This window comes from Diceros bicornis, chromosome 9, assembly GCF_020826845.1.
Source record: "Diceros bicornis minor isolate mBicDic1 chromosome 9, mDicBic1.mat.cur, whole genome shotgun sequence".
NCBI classification, from domain to species: Eukaryota; Metazoa; Chordata; class Mammalia; order Perissodactyla; family Rhinocerotidae; genus Diceros; species Diceros bicornis.
In genome coordinates, this window is record NC_080748.1 from 56664502 (window position 1) to 56677374 (window position 12873).

The 12873-nt window shown below is 31.4% G+C and overlaps 1 protein-coding gene across 13 annotated transcripts in view; it reads right to left on the reverse strand.

The window, feature by feature from the left end:
- MYCBP2 (MYC binding protein 2) overlaps positions 1–12873 on the reverse strand; it is a 256327-nt gene that overhangs the window by 121135 nt on the left and 122319 nt on the right. For all 13 annotated transcript variants that reach the window (XM_058548329.1, XM_058548334.1, XM_058548335.1 and 10 more), the window contains 5 exons: positions 11947–12043; positions 9500–9692; positions 8721–8995; positions 5110–5331; positions 1454–1645 (listed from right to left, as the gene is read on the reverse strand). In XM_058548329.1, coding sequence (XP_058404312.1) covers positions 1454–1645; positions 5110–5331; positions 8721–8995; positions 9500–9692; positions 11947–12043 — 979 coding nt within the window. The remainder of the gene's footprint in view (positions 1–1453; positions 1646–5109; positions 5332–8720; positions 8996–9499; positions 9693–11946; positions 12044–12873) is intronic.

The following is a 12873-nucleotide window of genomic DNA, read 5'->3' on the forward strand; positions in this document are numbered from 1 at the left end:
AAAATTGAAGTTTATGATTCTAGCAAGAATTACATACTGCTCTGGGAAAGAAAGAAATAGGGATACCTAAGCCAGGGCTTCTGGGAAGTCCCAAGGTTGTATATTACATATACAGGTTGTATATATTAGGCACATGCAATTCTGGGCATTCTTTTCCATTAGAAAGGGAAGTTCATAGGTGATAACTAGGTAGTAACCTTCTGAGGGAAACCTATGCGTTGTAGACTTTTTCCTCCAAGATGCAGTACAGAAGGGAAGCATATTATAGGCTGAATGAATAAGTGAAAATAAAATTAAAATTTTCTGACAAAGGCTTCAAAGGCCTCCTATGCTCAAGTCAAAGCTAACCAAGAAATGGAGGAAGTGCTTCCCAGGGTGAGATACTAAAATCTGCTCAGGTGCATGTAATCATTCAGAAATCCTAAGGGCTAAACTGTCACCATGAATCAGTAACGAGTGTAGACTGGATAGATTAATTCAGAATAGATTCTAAAATAAATCTATACGTAAGAAAAAGCAAAACTAGGAATTATAAAAGTAAAATAGAGAAAAGACGTTCTTTGGCAAGAAACTTAAGACCTGGGGCCACTGAGTACATCTTAGTTATTAAACATTCATTTGAATGACATAAGATATTTCATATTATGACACGATTGTCAAAACCAATCTACTGTCTGCTTTTTCGAAAAAAAAAAAAATGGAAACATTCTCCAAATTCACTCAAAATGTTTAGATAAATTATAAAACAGAGTGAGCAGGGCATTGAAATAGTGAAAAATAATGTTACTTTACAAAATGTAAAGGTACTGTAAAATGTTTCAAAGTGGTTCCTTCAAACATAATAATATTTGATCTTTTTAAAACTTTGTGATATGTAGTTGTATTGTCGCGATGTATAACAATGTGAATTTACTTAATGCTACTGAACTGTACACACAAAAATGACTGCAATGGTAAATTTTATCTATATTTACAACAATTTAAAAAATTTTGTGACATAAGCGAGATAAAAATTATTATTCCCATTTTACATATGTATTTGTGTAGGGTCAATCAAGTGGGCAGAGCTAAGATTTGAACCTCTTTACCTTTTCCATACCATGTGTTCATTATTAGTAGTCCTACTTCTATTACTCATTACCCAGCAATGTGAACTATTTTTGCTTTTATTGGGACATGGCAGTGAGGTTGTGCAATGGAGCAGGTAAGAGAAAAACGTGTACTTTTTATTGTGACACCCTGGGTAAACTGGCAAGAGAGAGGAAGCAAATAACAGTAGAGGAGAGGTATAAGAAAGGGAAAAACAGTCTAGCTTGGAAGTATTTCTTTTTTTAAGAAAAAAAAATACAATGGTATTAAAATGAGTTTCTACAAAGCCAAAATACAAGAAAAAAGAAACCATGTGGAAAATTTAAACATGTGCTTATTATCCAATCTCAAAATATAACATTACCTCAGATCCCAGGGCTGATGCTGTCAGTTCACTGACAATACTGGCCAGTAACCCACAGGTGTTGGAGACCAGGTGGGAGGAGAAGAGCTCATTTTCTCTCCTCAGGCTGTTCCTGACTGGGAGCACAACAATGACCAGCATTTTCTCCAGAACTTCACGGAAGCTTGTCATCCCCGAGATATTCTCCTCGCTCTATGACACATGAAGAAAAAAAAAAAACAGTTCCAAGATACTGCTTTATTTTCCTTCACATGAGTACTCGATTGCAAAATCCTGTCTTTCTAGACGATACCTTTATAATTCAGACTTGAGTCTATGTCTAGAAATCTACGCAGTTGTATATGGAGTCACTATATCTATTTTTCACTTGGAAGTTCTTTTCTGAATTATTAGTCTCTGTATATCATAAAAGTAGCACATATTTATAAGGTGTTTGTGTTTTTATTAGTTTTGAGTCATTTTCACTTATCTCTAACTTTTCAATAACAATTGTATATGACAGAAAAAATTCTTCTTTTTAAAGTTTTTTCTGTAAGACAAGATTCCAATCTGAGATGATTATTTCTGGTATATTTAGAGGTAGAGCAACTGAGAAATAGTCTATACAAATCTATTCTCTAATAAAATTTTTCTGTACATTTCATGTAATAAAAATATGGAATTCTCCTACACATATTCCTATGCTGTTTTACAATTTCCACTGTACTTGATTTCATAAGTGAATATAAGAAATGCCAACCTCTAGCAACGGAAAAATTTCAAGATAAGAAATTACAGAGTCCTATTAAAGACCAACAGGAAACTTTTTTTTTTCCAGAAAAAAAGGGAAAGATGATTAATTTAAAACTGATATCCATCGTGAACATTACCTCTCTTACCATCCTCAATATCTTTTAGCCTATCGTGGACAGAAAGCAAAATGCACTCAATTTCATCAGGCAGCCAATCAGGACCAATGACCCTTTCCGTTTTACCGTGGACTAGGAAGCAAACAATTTGGGACCTAGTTTCAGTTTTTTCATAGCACCTCAAGTTCATCTGTAAAATCAGCGGATTCAGTTATCAAAATCACCTTGTTGCCCCCTGAGCAAGTTCTTCCACAAGACTTACATTTCACATTGCTTTAGAAAATATAGTATAAAAAACAGATTCAACAGATTTCATAAAGTTTAAGGGTCTTAAGTTAAATCATTCTTCCCAAGACAAATCAAATATGTAAATAAGTGTACTTTCAATCCATTAGAGGAAATTAAATAACTTTTCAGTTAAAATCATCATAAGCATTATTATAAATCACTCACAACATCTTTTTAATGTATAATCTTAGGCTGAAAAGAAGTCAATTTAGAAGTAATCTTTCATCTTCAAGTTATTTCTACTATTATTTGAATAATATTACCATAACATTTAGGTCAATCTTATGTAATTAGTTTTCCTAGTTTTAAAATAATCAATACTTGATTTTGTTAAAATTATAATTCTTTTATCCCTTACATCACTTTTATTCTCCAGAAACTTTACTTTTTGGAACATCTCAGAAAATTAGCTTTGGATGAAACTCAATCTCCAATTGTACCCCATAATCAATAATCTGTAAGGGCTTTATTTGGGGGGTGGGGCATGAAGATGGGTGGAGTGTATTTATTTAGTTATGCCCATTTAGCTTCTAATTAGTAACTGACAAGATTAATACATGAAGCTTTCCAGCTTTCCATATAATCTTAAAATAAAGTTAATAGTGTCATTATGTTTTAGATGAAGGATTAAAAAAAAAGTATTAACACATCACTGGCCACTAAAATTTTAGAAAAAGGAACTCTTATTCACTAGTGGTGGAGTATGTAAGCTGACACTAGCTTTCCAGAGGGCATTTAGGCAATCTGTAGCAAAGTTTTAACATATTTTCTTTTTACTTAAGAATTTTTCCACTCCTGAAGATTTATTCTAGGAAAGCCATCATAAATATGCATAAAAATTTGGTCAATGATATTTTCAGCAACATTGTTTAAAATACTGACATATTGGGAACAATCTAAATATATATGTATATAAAGGATTGATTAACTACATCATGCTACACTCAAATGGTAGAATTCTATAATATCCATTAAAAAGAGGGTAGAAAAATATATACTAACCAGGATATATATTCAAAGAATATTAAGGTAGACATACAATTATTAATAATTACCAAATGTTAGTAGTTCTCAAAAATATTTTTTAAATATTTTTAAATTTTACTATATTTTTAAGGAAAACACTGTAACACTAAAGGGAATTCTACAAGAAAAACACAGATTACCCATAACTTTATCACCTAAGCATTACTTCATTTCTCAGTATTCTCTTCCAAAATATATATTACACACATATCACATACTTTGTTTTGATTTTTTAATTAAAAAATTTAAAAACATCTGCTTTGATATTAAATGGAAAAATATAGTTATTCTTAATGGCTGAACCATGTTCTATCAGGTTGATATATCCAAGTTCAACTATTTCACTTAATGATGAACATTTAAGGTTCTAATTAAGGTTTTTCATTTTTCCTTTTAATAAAATACACATACAGCTTTAGTCTTCAATTATTCCTTGGATAATTTCCTTTGCAAATACTCATTACACATAATACTGAACTGACAATTTATCTTGCAAAAATATGTTAGAACCCCAATTCAAGAGCTGTATTTTTTTCACTCCTGTCTCAACTAGTACCCCTAATTAAAATCCAAGCAAACAGCAGGTATACAATAAATACCTGCTGAAAGATTGAAAGAAAAGAAAGAAAAGGATTACTTAGACTAATTACATAATGCCATAAATCATCTATAAGTTTAGCAGGTTTCCTCATAGTCTCACCAGCATAGGACTTTGTAAGAGAAAAAAATTTATTTTTCCTAATTTTTTTACAAATAACTTGATACCTCAATAGAACTTTCATTCACATTCAATTACTTTTTTGTTTCTATATGTCAATGAAATTTTTCTCGTAATTTTTCTGTTGCTTCAGTCAACAGAAAATTGCTATTATACAGTAATTAAGATAACTATTCTATTTTCTGCTGCTTTTTTTGCTTTTATTTTAAAGATTATTTCTCACCAACTTGGTAGCAATTATATATGGTTTTCATGGGCATTTAAGTTAATTTTTCTCCATAGCGCTTTCTAATAAACTAGAAGCAGTTACTAAAAATGTTTCCTATGACTATTGTTTTACAAGGCTTATTTTAACATACCAAAATGTTATAGAAAAAATGTTTTAAAAATTATTTATCTCCCTAGAATTCTATTTTGGCAATCTAAAATATTATATTAGAATATAAAAGTTTGCTTATAGTATCTGCAACTTTCAAATGGTGTAGCATAAAACAAATTACAGGAATTCTTTGTATAACTCTCAAATTTTTTATAGGTTAGAGATCATTCAAAATAAAAAATTAGAGAAAAAAGATTGCTCATTTATAGGTAAACATAAGAAGTTTTTTGTTCTTAATTTTAGTGTGAAAATTAATTTTTCACTTAATTTTTGTGTGAAACACATAATTATTTGGTAAATATATTTACCGATACAGAAGAATAAGCACCAAGCTAAAGACGCCTCCATTTACGGTTTTATTTCTTCAATACAAAAGATAATGCAGAAAAAAACCTACCTGGCTCAGTTTTTCCATATGTGCTACTAAAAGGGGAAAACGGTGAACTAGTGTTGAGTCATTCTCTGTGCTAACTTGTTTAACAATTGATCGTAGTAGTACTTCTCCATCATATGCAATAGGGAAGATAGAGGTCAGCTTAACAGAAGTGTGACAGAGAGCTGACATAACAGCTGCAAGGAGTCGGCTACTTGATGTCTTGAAGTTTGCTTCTTGGATATCCTTTTAAAAACAAAAATACCCCGCCAAAGAAATACTGCATCAATATAATCCAAGTTCTAGTTATATAAAAGGTAAACAACCTTATTAATCATACCAAAATTTTCTAGCACTCAGTCATTTTAATTGTCTTATTATAGGATATCAATACTTAAAACACAATTGTTAAAGTTAATACCCAATGAAGATGAAGAATTATTAAATATGGTCAAGAAAAATCAGCCTCCTGTCCTTCAGTAAATGAGTTATTTATATATCCTCAGAATCACAGGCCTCTCTAGTACTATTCTTAAAGAAAGATATCAAAAAGGTCCCAATTAGCATACATCTAAGGCATTTCCGAACAAGCGCTGGAACTATTTTCCCACAAATAAATGCTTTAAATTGTAATCCTGTATTACTAGAGTGTAATGTTTCACTGTTAATGTAGCATAATGTTATTAATGCTGCTCTAATACCATTTCACTAGGTCACAAAATTATGTCATCACATTGCACAGTTTACTCAGAAAAATTAGTGGCACACTTTTATAACAAAGTATTAAAAACAACATAGGATATTCTAATTTACAAAATTGTGTACACATTACTTAGTGCATCAAACACTTGTGTTACAAAGTCAGGCTAAAAGAAAAGCAACATTCTGCATGTTAAACCAACCTTTGTTGAAGTTAGCCTGTTGAGTAGCAAAGGAACAAAACAACCATATCAGACTGCACAGTTGAGAGAGTAATTAAGTTGTGCACTAGTCCAGGCAATAATCTTGCCTCAGGAAATTAAGTGGCAAAATACACTACTCTGCTACATGATATGGATGAACCTGGAGGACATTATGCTAAGTGAAATAAGCCAGTCACAGGAAGGCAAATACTGCATGCATGATTTCACTTATATGAGGTATCTCAAATAGTCAAACTCACAGAAGCAGAGAATAGGACAATGGTTGCTAGGGGATGGGGGAGGGGGAAATGGGGAATTGGTGTTCAACAAGTATAAAGTTTCAGTTATGAAAGATGAACAAGTGCTAGAGATCTGTTGTACAACACTGTATCTGTAGTTAACAATATTGTATTGTACACTCAAAATTTGTTAAGAGGGTAGATGTCATATTAAGTGTTCTTACCATAATTAAATAAATTTTTTTAATGCCAAGAAAAATAAATTCAATATGTTAATAGCTAAAAAAAAATAATAATAACACAAAGACAAAGATTCCTACCCAGATGTCATCACTGGAATATCTTTCAACCAGGCTAGGATGCCCTGGTGATGACACTAAATTTTTTTAGGGGAGAAGGAGGTGCTAGAACTTCAGTACAATGTTGAATTGAATAGAAGTAGTGAGAACAGACACCTTGTGCCTTGTTTCTGAACTTAGGGGAGCAATCAATATTTCACAATTAAATACATGTTAGCTGTAGATTTTTTTGTAGATACCCTTTACTAGATTGAGGAAGTTTCCTTAAATCCTAGTTTGCTGAAAAGTTTTCATCACTAAGTGCTAATTTTGTCAAATACTTTTTCTGTATCTATTGAGATCACACAATTTTCCCTCTTTATTCAGTTAATATGATGAATTACGTTGATTTTTAAAATGTTAACTAACCTTTCATTTCTAAGATAAACCCCACTTGGTATGATATATTTTTTATATTGCTGGATTTCATTTGATAATATTGTTAAGAACTTTTGCATCTGTGTTTCCCAGTAATATTTGTAATAATTTTTTCTTTTAATATCTTGGTCCAGTTTTGATATCAGCATAAGGCTACCTTGATAAAATTAGCTGGGAAGGGTTGTCTCCTATATTTTCTGAAAGAGTTTGTAATAGATTGATCTTATTTCTTTCTTATATGTTTAATAGAATTCACCAATGACAGTATCTGGGTCTGGAGTTTTCTTTGTGGGATAGTTGTTCATAATGAATTCAATTTTTTAATGGCTATAAAGCAATATAGATTTTTCTATTTCTTATTTTGTCAGTTTTAGTTAAGTTTTATTTTTCAAGAAATTTGTGTACTTTACCTAAAGTTATAATTTATTGGTATAAAGTTGTTCACGACATTCCCTTATTATTATCTTAATGCCTGTCGGATCTAGAGCAATATGCTCTATTTCATTCCTGATAATGGTATTTTGTTTTTTTTCCTTTCTCTCTTGTCTCTCAATCAGACTTGCTAGGAATTTACTAATTTTGTTCTTTTCCAAAGAACCAACTTTTGACTCCGTTAATTTTCTCTATTTTCTATTTCACTGATTTCTGCTCTTATCTTTATTATTTTCTTCCCTTATCTTTACTACTTTCTTCTTACTTTGGCTTTGATTTGCTCTTCTTTCTGGTTTCTTAAGGTAGAAACTTATATCATTGATTTTAAACCTTTTTTTCTTTGCTAGTATGAGCAGCGAAAAGTATGAATTTCTCTCTAAGCAAAGCTTTAGCTACATCTCACAAATTTTGCTATGTTAATATTTTTACCTTTCAGGGTGAAATATTTTCTATTTCCTTTGGATTTCTTCTTTGATTCACTGGTTACTTACAAGTATTGTCTATTTTCTAAACATTTGGTGCTTTTCTCAATATATGTTGCTATTGATTTCTAATTTAATTCTATTGTGGTCTGAAAACTCTTTTTTTAAGATTTTAATCTTTTGAAATTTACCAAGACTTATTTTATGGCCTAGCATATGATCTACCTTTGTGAACATTATATGTATACTTGAAAATAATATGTATACTGCACTTTGGCACATTCTGTTTTATAAATGTCAATTAAGCCAAGGTGGTTAATAGTGTTGTTCAAATCTTCTGTATCCCTACTGACTTTTTTGTCTAGTTGTTCTATTAATTACTGAAAGAGGAGGGCTAAAGTCTCCAACTATCAGTGTGAATTTGTCTATTTCTCCCTTTAGCTCTGTCAGTCTTTTGCCTCAGATATTTTGAAACTACGATTTGCGACATACACACTTGTAAGGGTCGTGGTTTCCTCATGAATGAATGAATGATGTTAGCATGCAAGTCCACTCACAGCTCTCTCCTGACTGATCTCAGATGTGGGGGCAGTAGGGACTGCTCTTCTAGTGCTGTGCTTGCTCTCACACACTCACTCACTACTGTTCTTTCCCTCTCTTATACACACACGCTCACTCATAGATTCAAAGAGCAAATCAGCAGCTGCACAACAGGTCTGCCAATCTTATAGCTAAAAAATGATAACACAAACAGAAAAAAATTTTTTTGAACTTTGCTTATTTAAGTCACATATACCAAACTGATTTCCTAATTTACCTTTCATAAAAGTTAGAAAGACTGAGGCAACTGCAATTTATTTTCTTGAAGAGTATTGTCACACAGTATGCCATATTTTCAACTACTATTTTTACAACTTAAATTACCTGATCCAAACAATTCAGCAGATCACAAAGGCAAGCCCACTGTAAGGCAGGTGTTGGGTAGAAAGAATGAAAACAGGCAGTAAAGGTATTATGACACTCTTGAAGGACAGCTTCTAGGAGACTCAAGGGTTGACTGAGATATCCTTGAGGATCATTATCCAACTTCACCATGCAGTGATCAACTCCTTCTGACAAAATCTTTCTTAACAAAGTTCTGGTTTTTCCAATACATTCTGCTAATTTGCTAGTTTCTTCTACAACTGCTTTTCCTGTAGCTTTGAGAGAATAAAGCAGACAGTTATTACATAGAATAATAAATATGCATGGAAACATTCAATATAATTCAAGTAATTTCCTATATAGCTAAAAATCACTAGTACTCATAACCTAAAAATGAAACAATTTAGAGATTAAGTGTTGTCCAAAATTATTTCTTTTTAAAATCTAAATATGAAAGAGAAACAACACTGGTTTTAGCATTTAAGTCCACATTAGTTGTGCAAAATAAAATATTTCTATTTGACAGAATCTGTTTAAAATGACACTTTATTAAAGTATTTAATTTTAGCCTAACGCGACTTTTTGTTATCAGAATGACATGTAATCTATTTTATTCTTTATAAGTAAACACATAAGCATCATAGGAAGCCAACTTTCACCCCTCATTTTAGGAGCAGGTTAAAGGCAGCTGGGGATCTTAAACTCTTGGTTACCCTATATAAACCTTCCCAATGTCTCAAATATTTTCTCCCTAAAGTCATTTATAAAATGCATCATACCTGACACTGGGTAAATTTCACAGGTATAGACACGCAATAACCTCAGACAACAGGTACCGACGAAGCGCAGTCTCTCTAAATCTAGAAGTGTAGCTGTGAACTGGAAACCCTTTAACCCTCTAAGTTCTTCAACTCCTAGGACTAAAGTGGTCCAGCTCCAATGAAGAATACTCAACAGTGACTCAAAACATTCCTAATCCAGAATATGAAAAAACAAATAACAATTAGTTCAAATGATACCATATGTTAAATCAAATGGAAAGATGACATTCAACTTCAAAACTTTATCTTGAACTTTTAACTGAGTTTTGGTAGCCCCAACAATAGATATTCTATTAGTTCATTCATTATATTACCAATAGAAGTATCTTTGAAGCTTGAAAAAAAAAGGTAAAGTAGTTAGACATCTATAAAAACAACACTCTTCAATATTTACCTCTTCAAAAATACATTTTTTTAAGTTTCCCTGCTACGAACCTACCTAGTTTATCATATAAGTAAGGAAAAAAAGAAAAACACTTATACATACACGTTTACTTGAAAGGAAAATTAAACTCTACATTGTCACTGTTGTATTATGTAAATAAACCAAAAGTATTTTAGACACTTTGATAATTATTGAATATAATAAACTATTTTAGTATTAGATATCAGTGACAGTATCAAATAACTTATGTCTCTATGTTAAGTTCTATAAAACAAACTATAGCCAGCTTTAGACAAACAAGTTAATTGAAGATAAAAATTGACTATAAAATACTAAAAAATTCTTATTTGGATATTTAAAAATTCTAGAATATCCATTTAGGGTGGTGAGCATCCCCTGCAGTTCTAGTTGGTCTTCAGGTTTTATCATGCTTACATGATGACAGATACTAGATGAAGCTCAAAGCAAAGCACTTATTCCCTCATTCCCACCAAATTCCAGTCCTCTGGTATAGTAATACCAAGAATAAGAGTTTATATTTTAGCTTTTTAAAGAAATGATTGAATAGGTTTCTCATATAAAGATTATAATTACCTAATGACCACAAAACCACTTAGACATAAATATAAAAGAACTACTAAGCACAGAAAAAAGAGATCACTGAAAAAGACACAACGAAGTCAAAGATACTTATTTGGATCAAAAGATACCAAACTGATGTTAATACTAAAAGGATGCCAAGGTACCAAGGAGCCAAAATTCTTGCAGTCTCTTATTCAAAGCACAATCTCTGTAAACTGCCATGAGGTCAATTTAATATACATGAAAATTTAAATGAGCACACTTCCAATAGAAATATTCACAGGATTACATAAGTAATCAGAGACCCATATGTATACATATATAATAGTAAAAAATGAGAATCAAATAGTCCTTTGACAGGAATAGGGTTGAATAAAACATTCTATGGGATACTATGCAAACACAAGAAAATACTGAGAGAGAGCCAAATGTACTAACATGGAATATGTCCATAGTGCATACTACGAAAATTTTAAAAAGGAAGATGCAAAACTTTAAAGTATCATTAAAAACAAATAAGAAGGTTGTATAGCATACTGTATATAACAGAATAATAAATTTGTATAGGTATAAAAAATGGTCTGGCAGGATACACATCAAAATGTAAATAGTAGTTATATACGGTAATAACAGGTGATGAGGAAAAAACTTTAATATACTTTTAGTAAAGATTTATTCCTACTCCACCCTATTCCCATCAGGGACATATATTAATTTTGTACTTCAAAAAAACTAATAAAAAAAGCACTCTCCCTATGCATTTTACCAACACGACAGACTACCAATTACATTAATAAATCACATTCATATAGTGCCTTACAATCTAAAAAGCATTTTTGTATCCCTCATCTCATTGGAAATTCATAATGATGCTATCACGTACTTTATTTAGATAACTTGCATAAGAATTCTCAACTAATAAATTAAAGAGCAAGAACTTAACTCAGACTTCCTGAGCAGACATACCATGATCTTTCAATTACACCATGTTGCCTTTCCATTCTACACTGGCAACCCCAATAGCATCATGTATCTTTAAATGTAGAATGGGGATGGTTAAGTAGTTAAGATTCCCTAGTTAGAAATGCAATTCTCCTATTTAGTTCCTCAAGCATTAAAGTAACGCTTTTTGGTCAACACCACCCTTAACTTTTCCTTCACTTTCTATCTCCTTCAGTATACGTATTCACACATGATTTACTAGAAAATCCACCAGTTATTTCAGAAATAGCAAGGCATGTTAAAATCAGTCAACATCTCTATCTTCCCATTATTTAAAGTGAATATTCTTTGGCCTTGGATGTTAATGCTAATACAAAAACAAATCTGAGTTCATAAAGCTATGCTGAGATAAACTCTTAGAAGAGTGGCTAAATGCTAAACATCAAAATGAAACTGAACACTGGATAGAAAAGCTGAAATTCTAAAAATGGCTTACCACTGAGACAGTTCTTGCAAAAGATCTCTTTAAAATGTGTACAGGTTCACTGGTTTGCTGTTTCCCTTTTGAAGCACTGCCATCACTGGTCGGCAGTCTGAAGGTAGCAGACACACATAAATTTATGTTGGAAAGTCCAATGACATTCTTCTCTTCACAATATACATTTTACAGTAGTGAAATAATTAAATTATACATTTAAATATTTTTGTTAGGTAAAATGCCAACATGGGGTTTTTTAGAAACATTTTTCAATGCTAAGCAACATTTTTAGCACGTGAGCACTTCATCTTTTAAATCTCACCTTTGTAAGAGTGGGTAGTAGAGATTCTCTTCTCTTACTAGACAACATATATAACTTATGTTCTCTAGTAATGCTACTATTACCAGGAGTAGTCTAAACAACTTATGTTCATAATACTACACATTACAAATACTAACTATACAAGATTGCATAAAAACAAACAAAAATCCCTTCTTGGGAAAAATGAGGTTTATACCATCCAGATTCTTAAAGTGATTACTAGAAAGGAAGATATGGGAGACAGAGAATCACTGTTCTAGAGGTATTTCCTTTAATTTTTACTACTTAAGAAACAATGACATTTTTTTAGCAAGGGTTTATATCTATTTGAATTTTTTATTCTAAAAATTATTGCAGTAATCTCACGGAAATAGATGGATACACATATAGGCATATGCTTCCATTTATGTCTCAATTACCACAAAGTAATTGAAATTCTTAAATAATGTTAAAAATATAAATATTAGCACATGAGCAAGTTATTACTTGATATTTTAATTAAAAGTGGAAATTTTTCAGCAGTAAAGGATTTTTCAATTCATTCCATCATGAGATGAACAAGAAACATAAGACTGCAGCAAATCAATCAGGTCTACGTCTCAAGACCCCATCTAACACCCCAA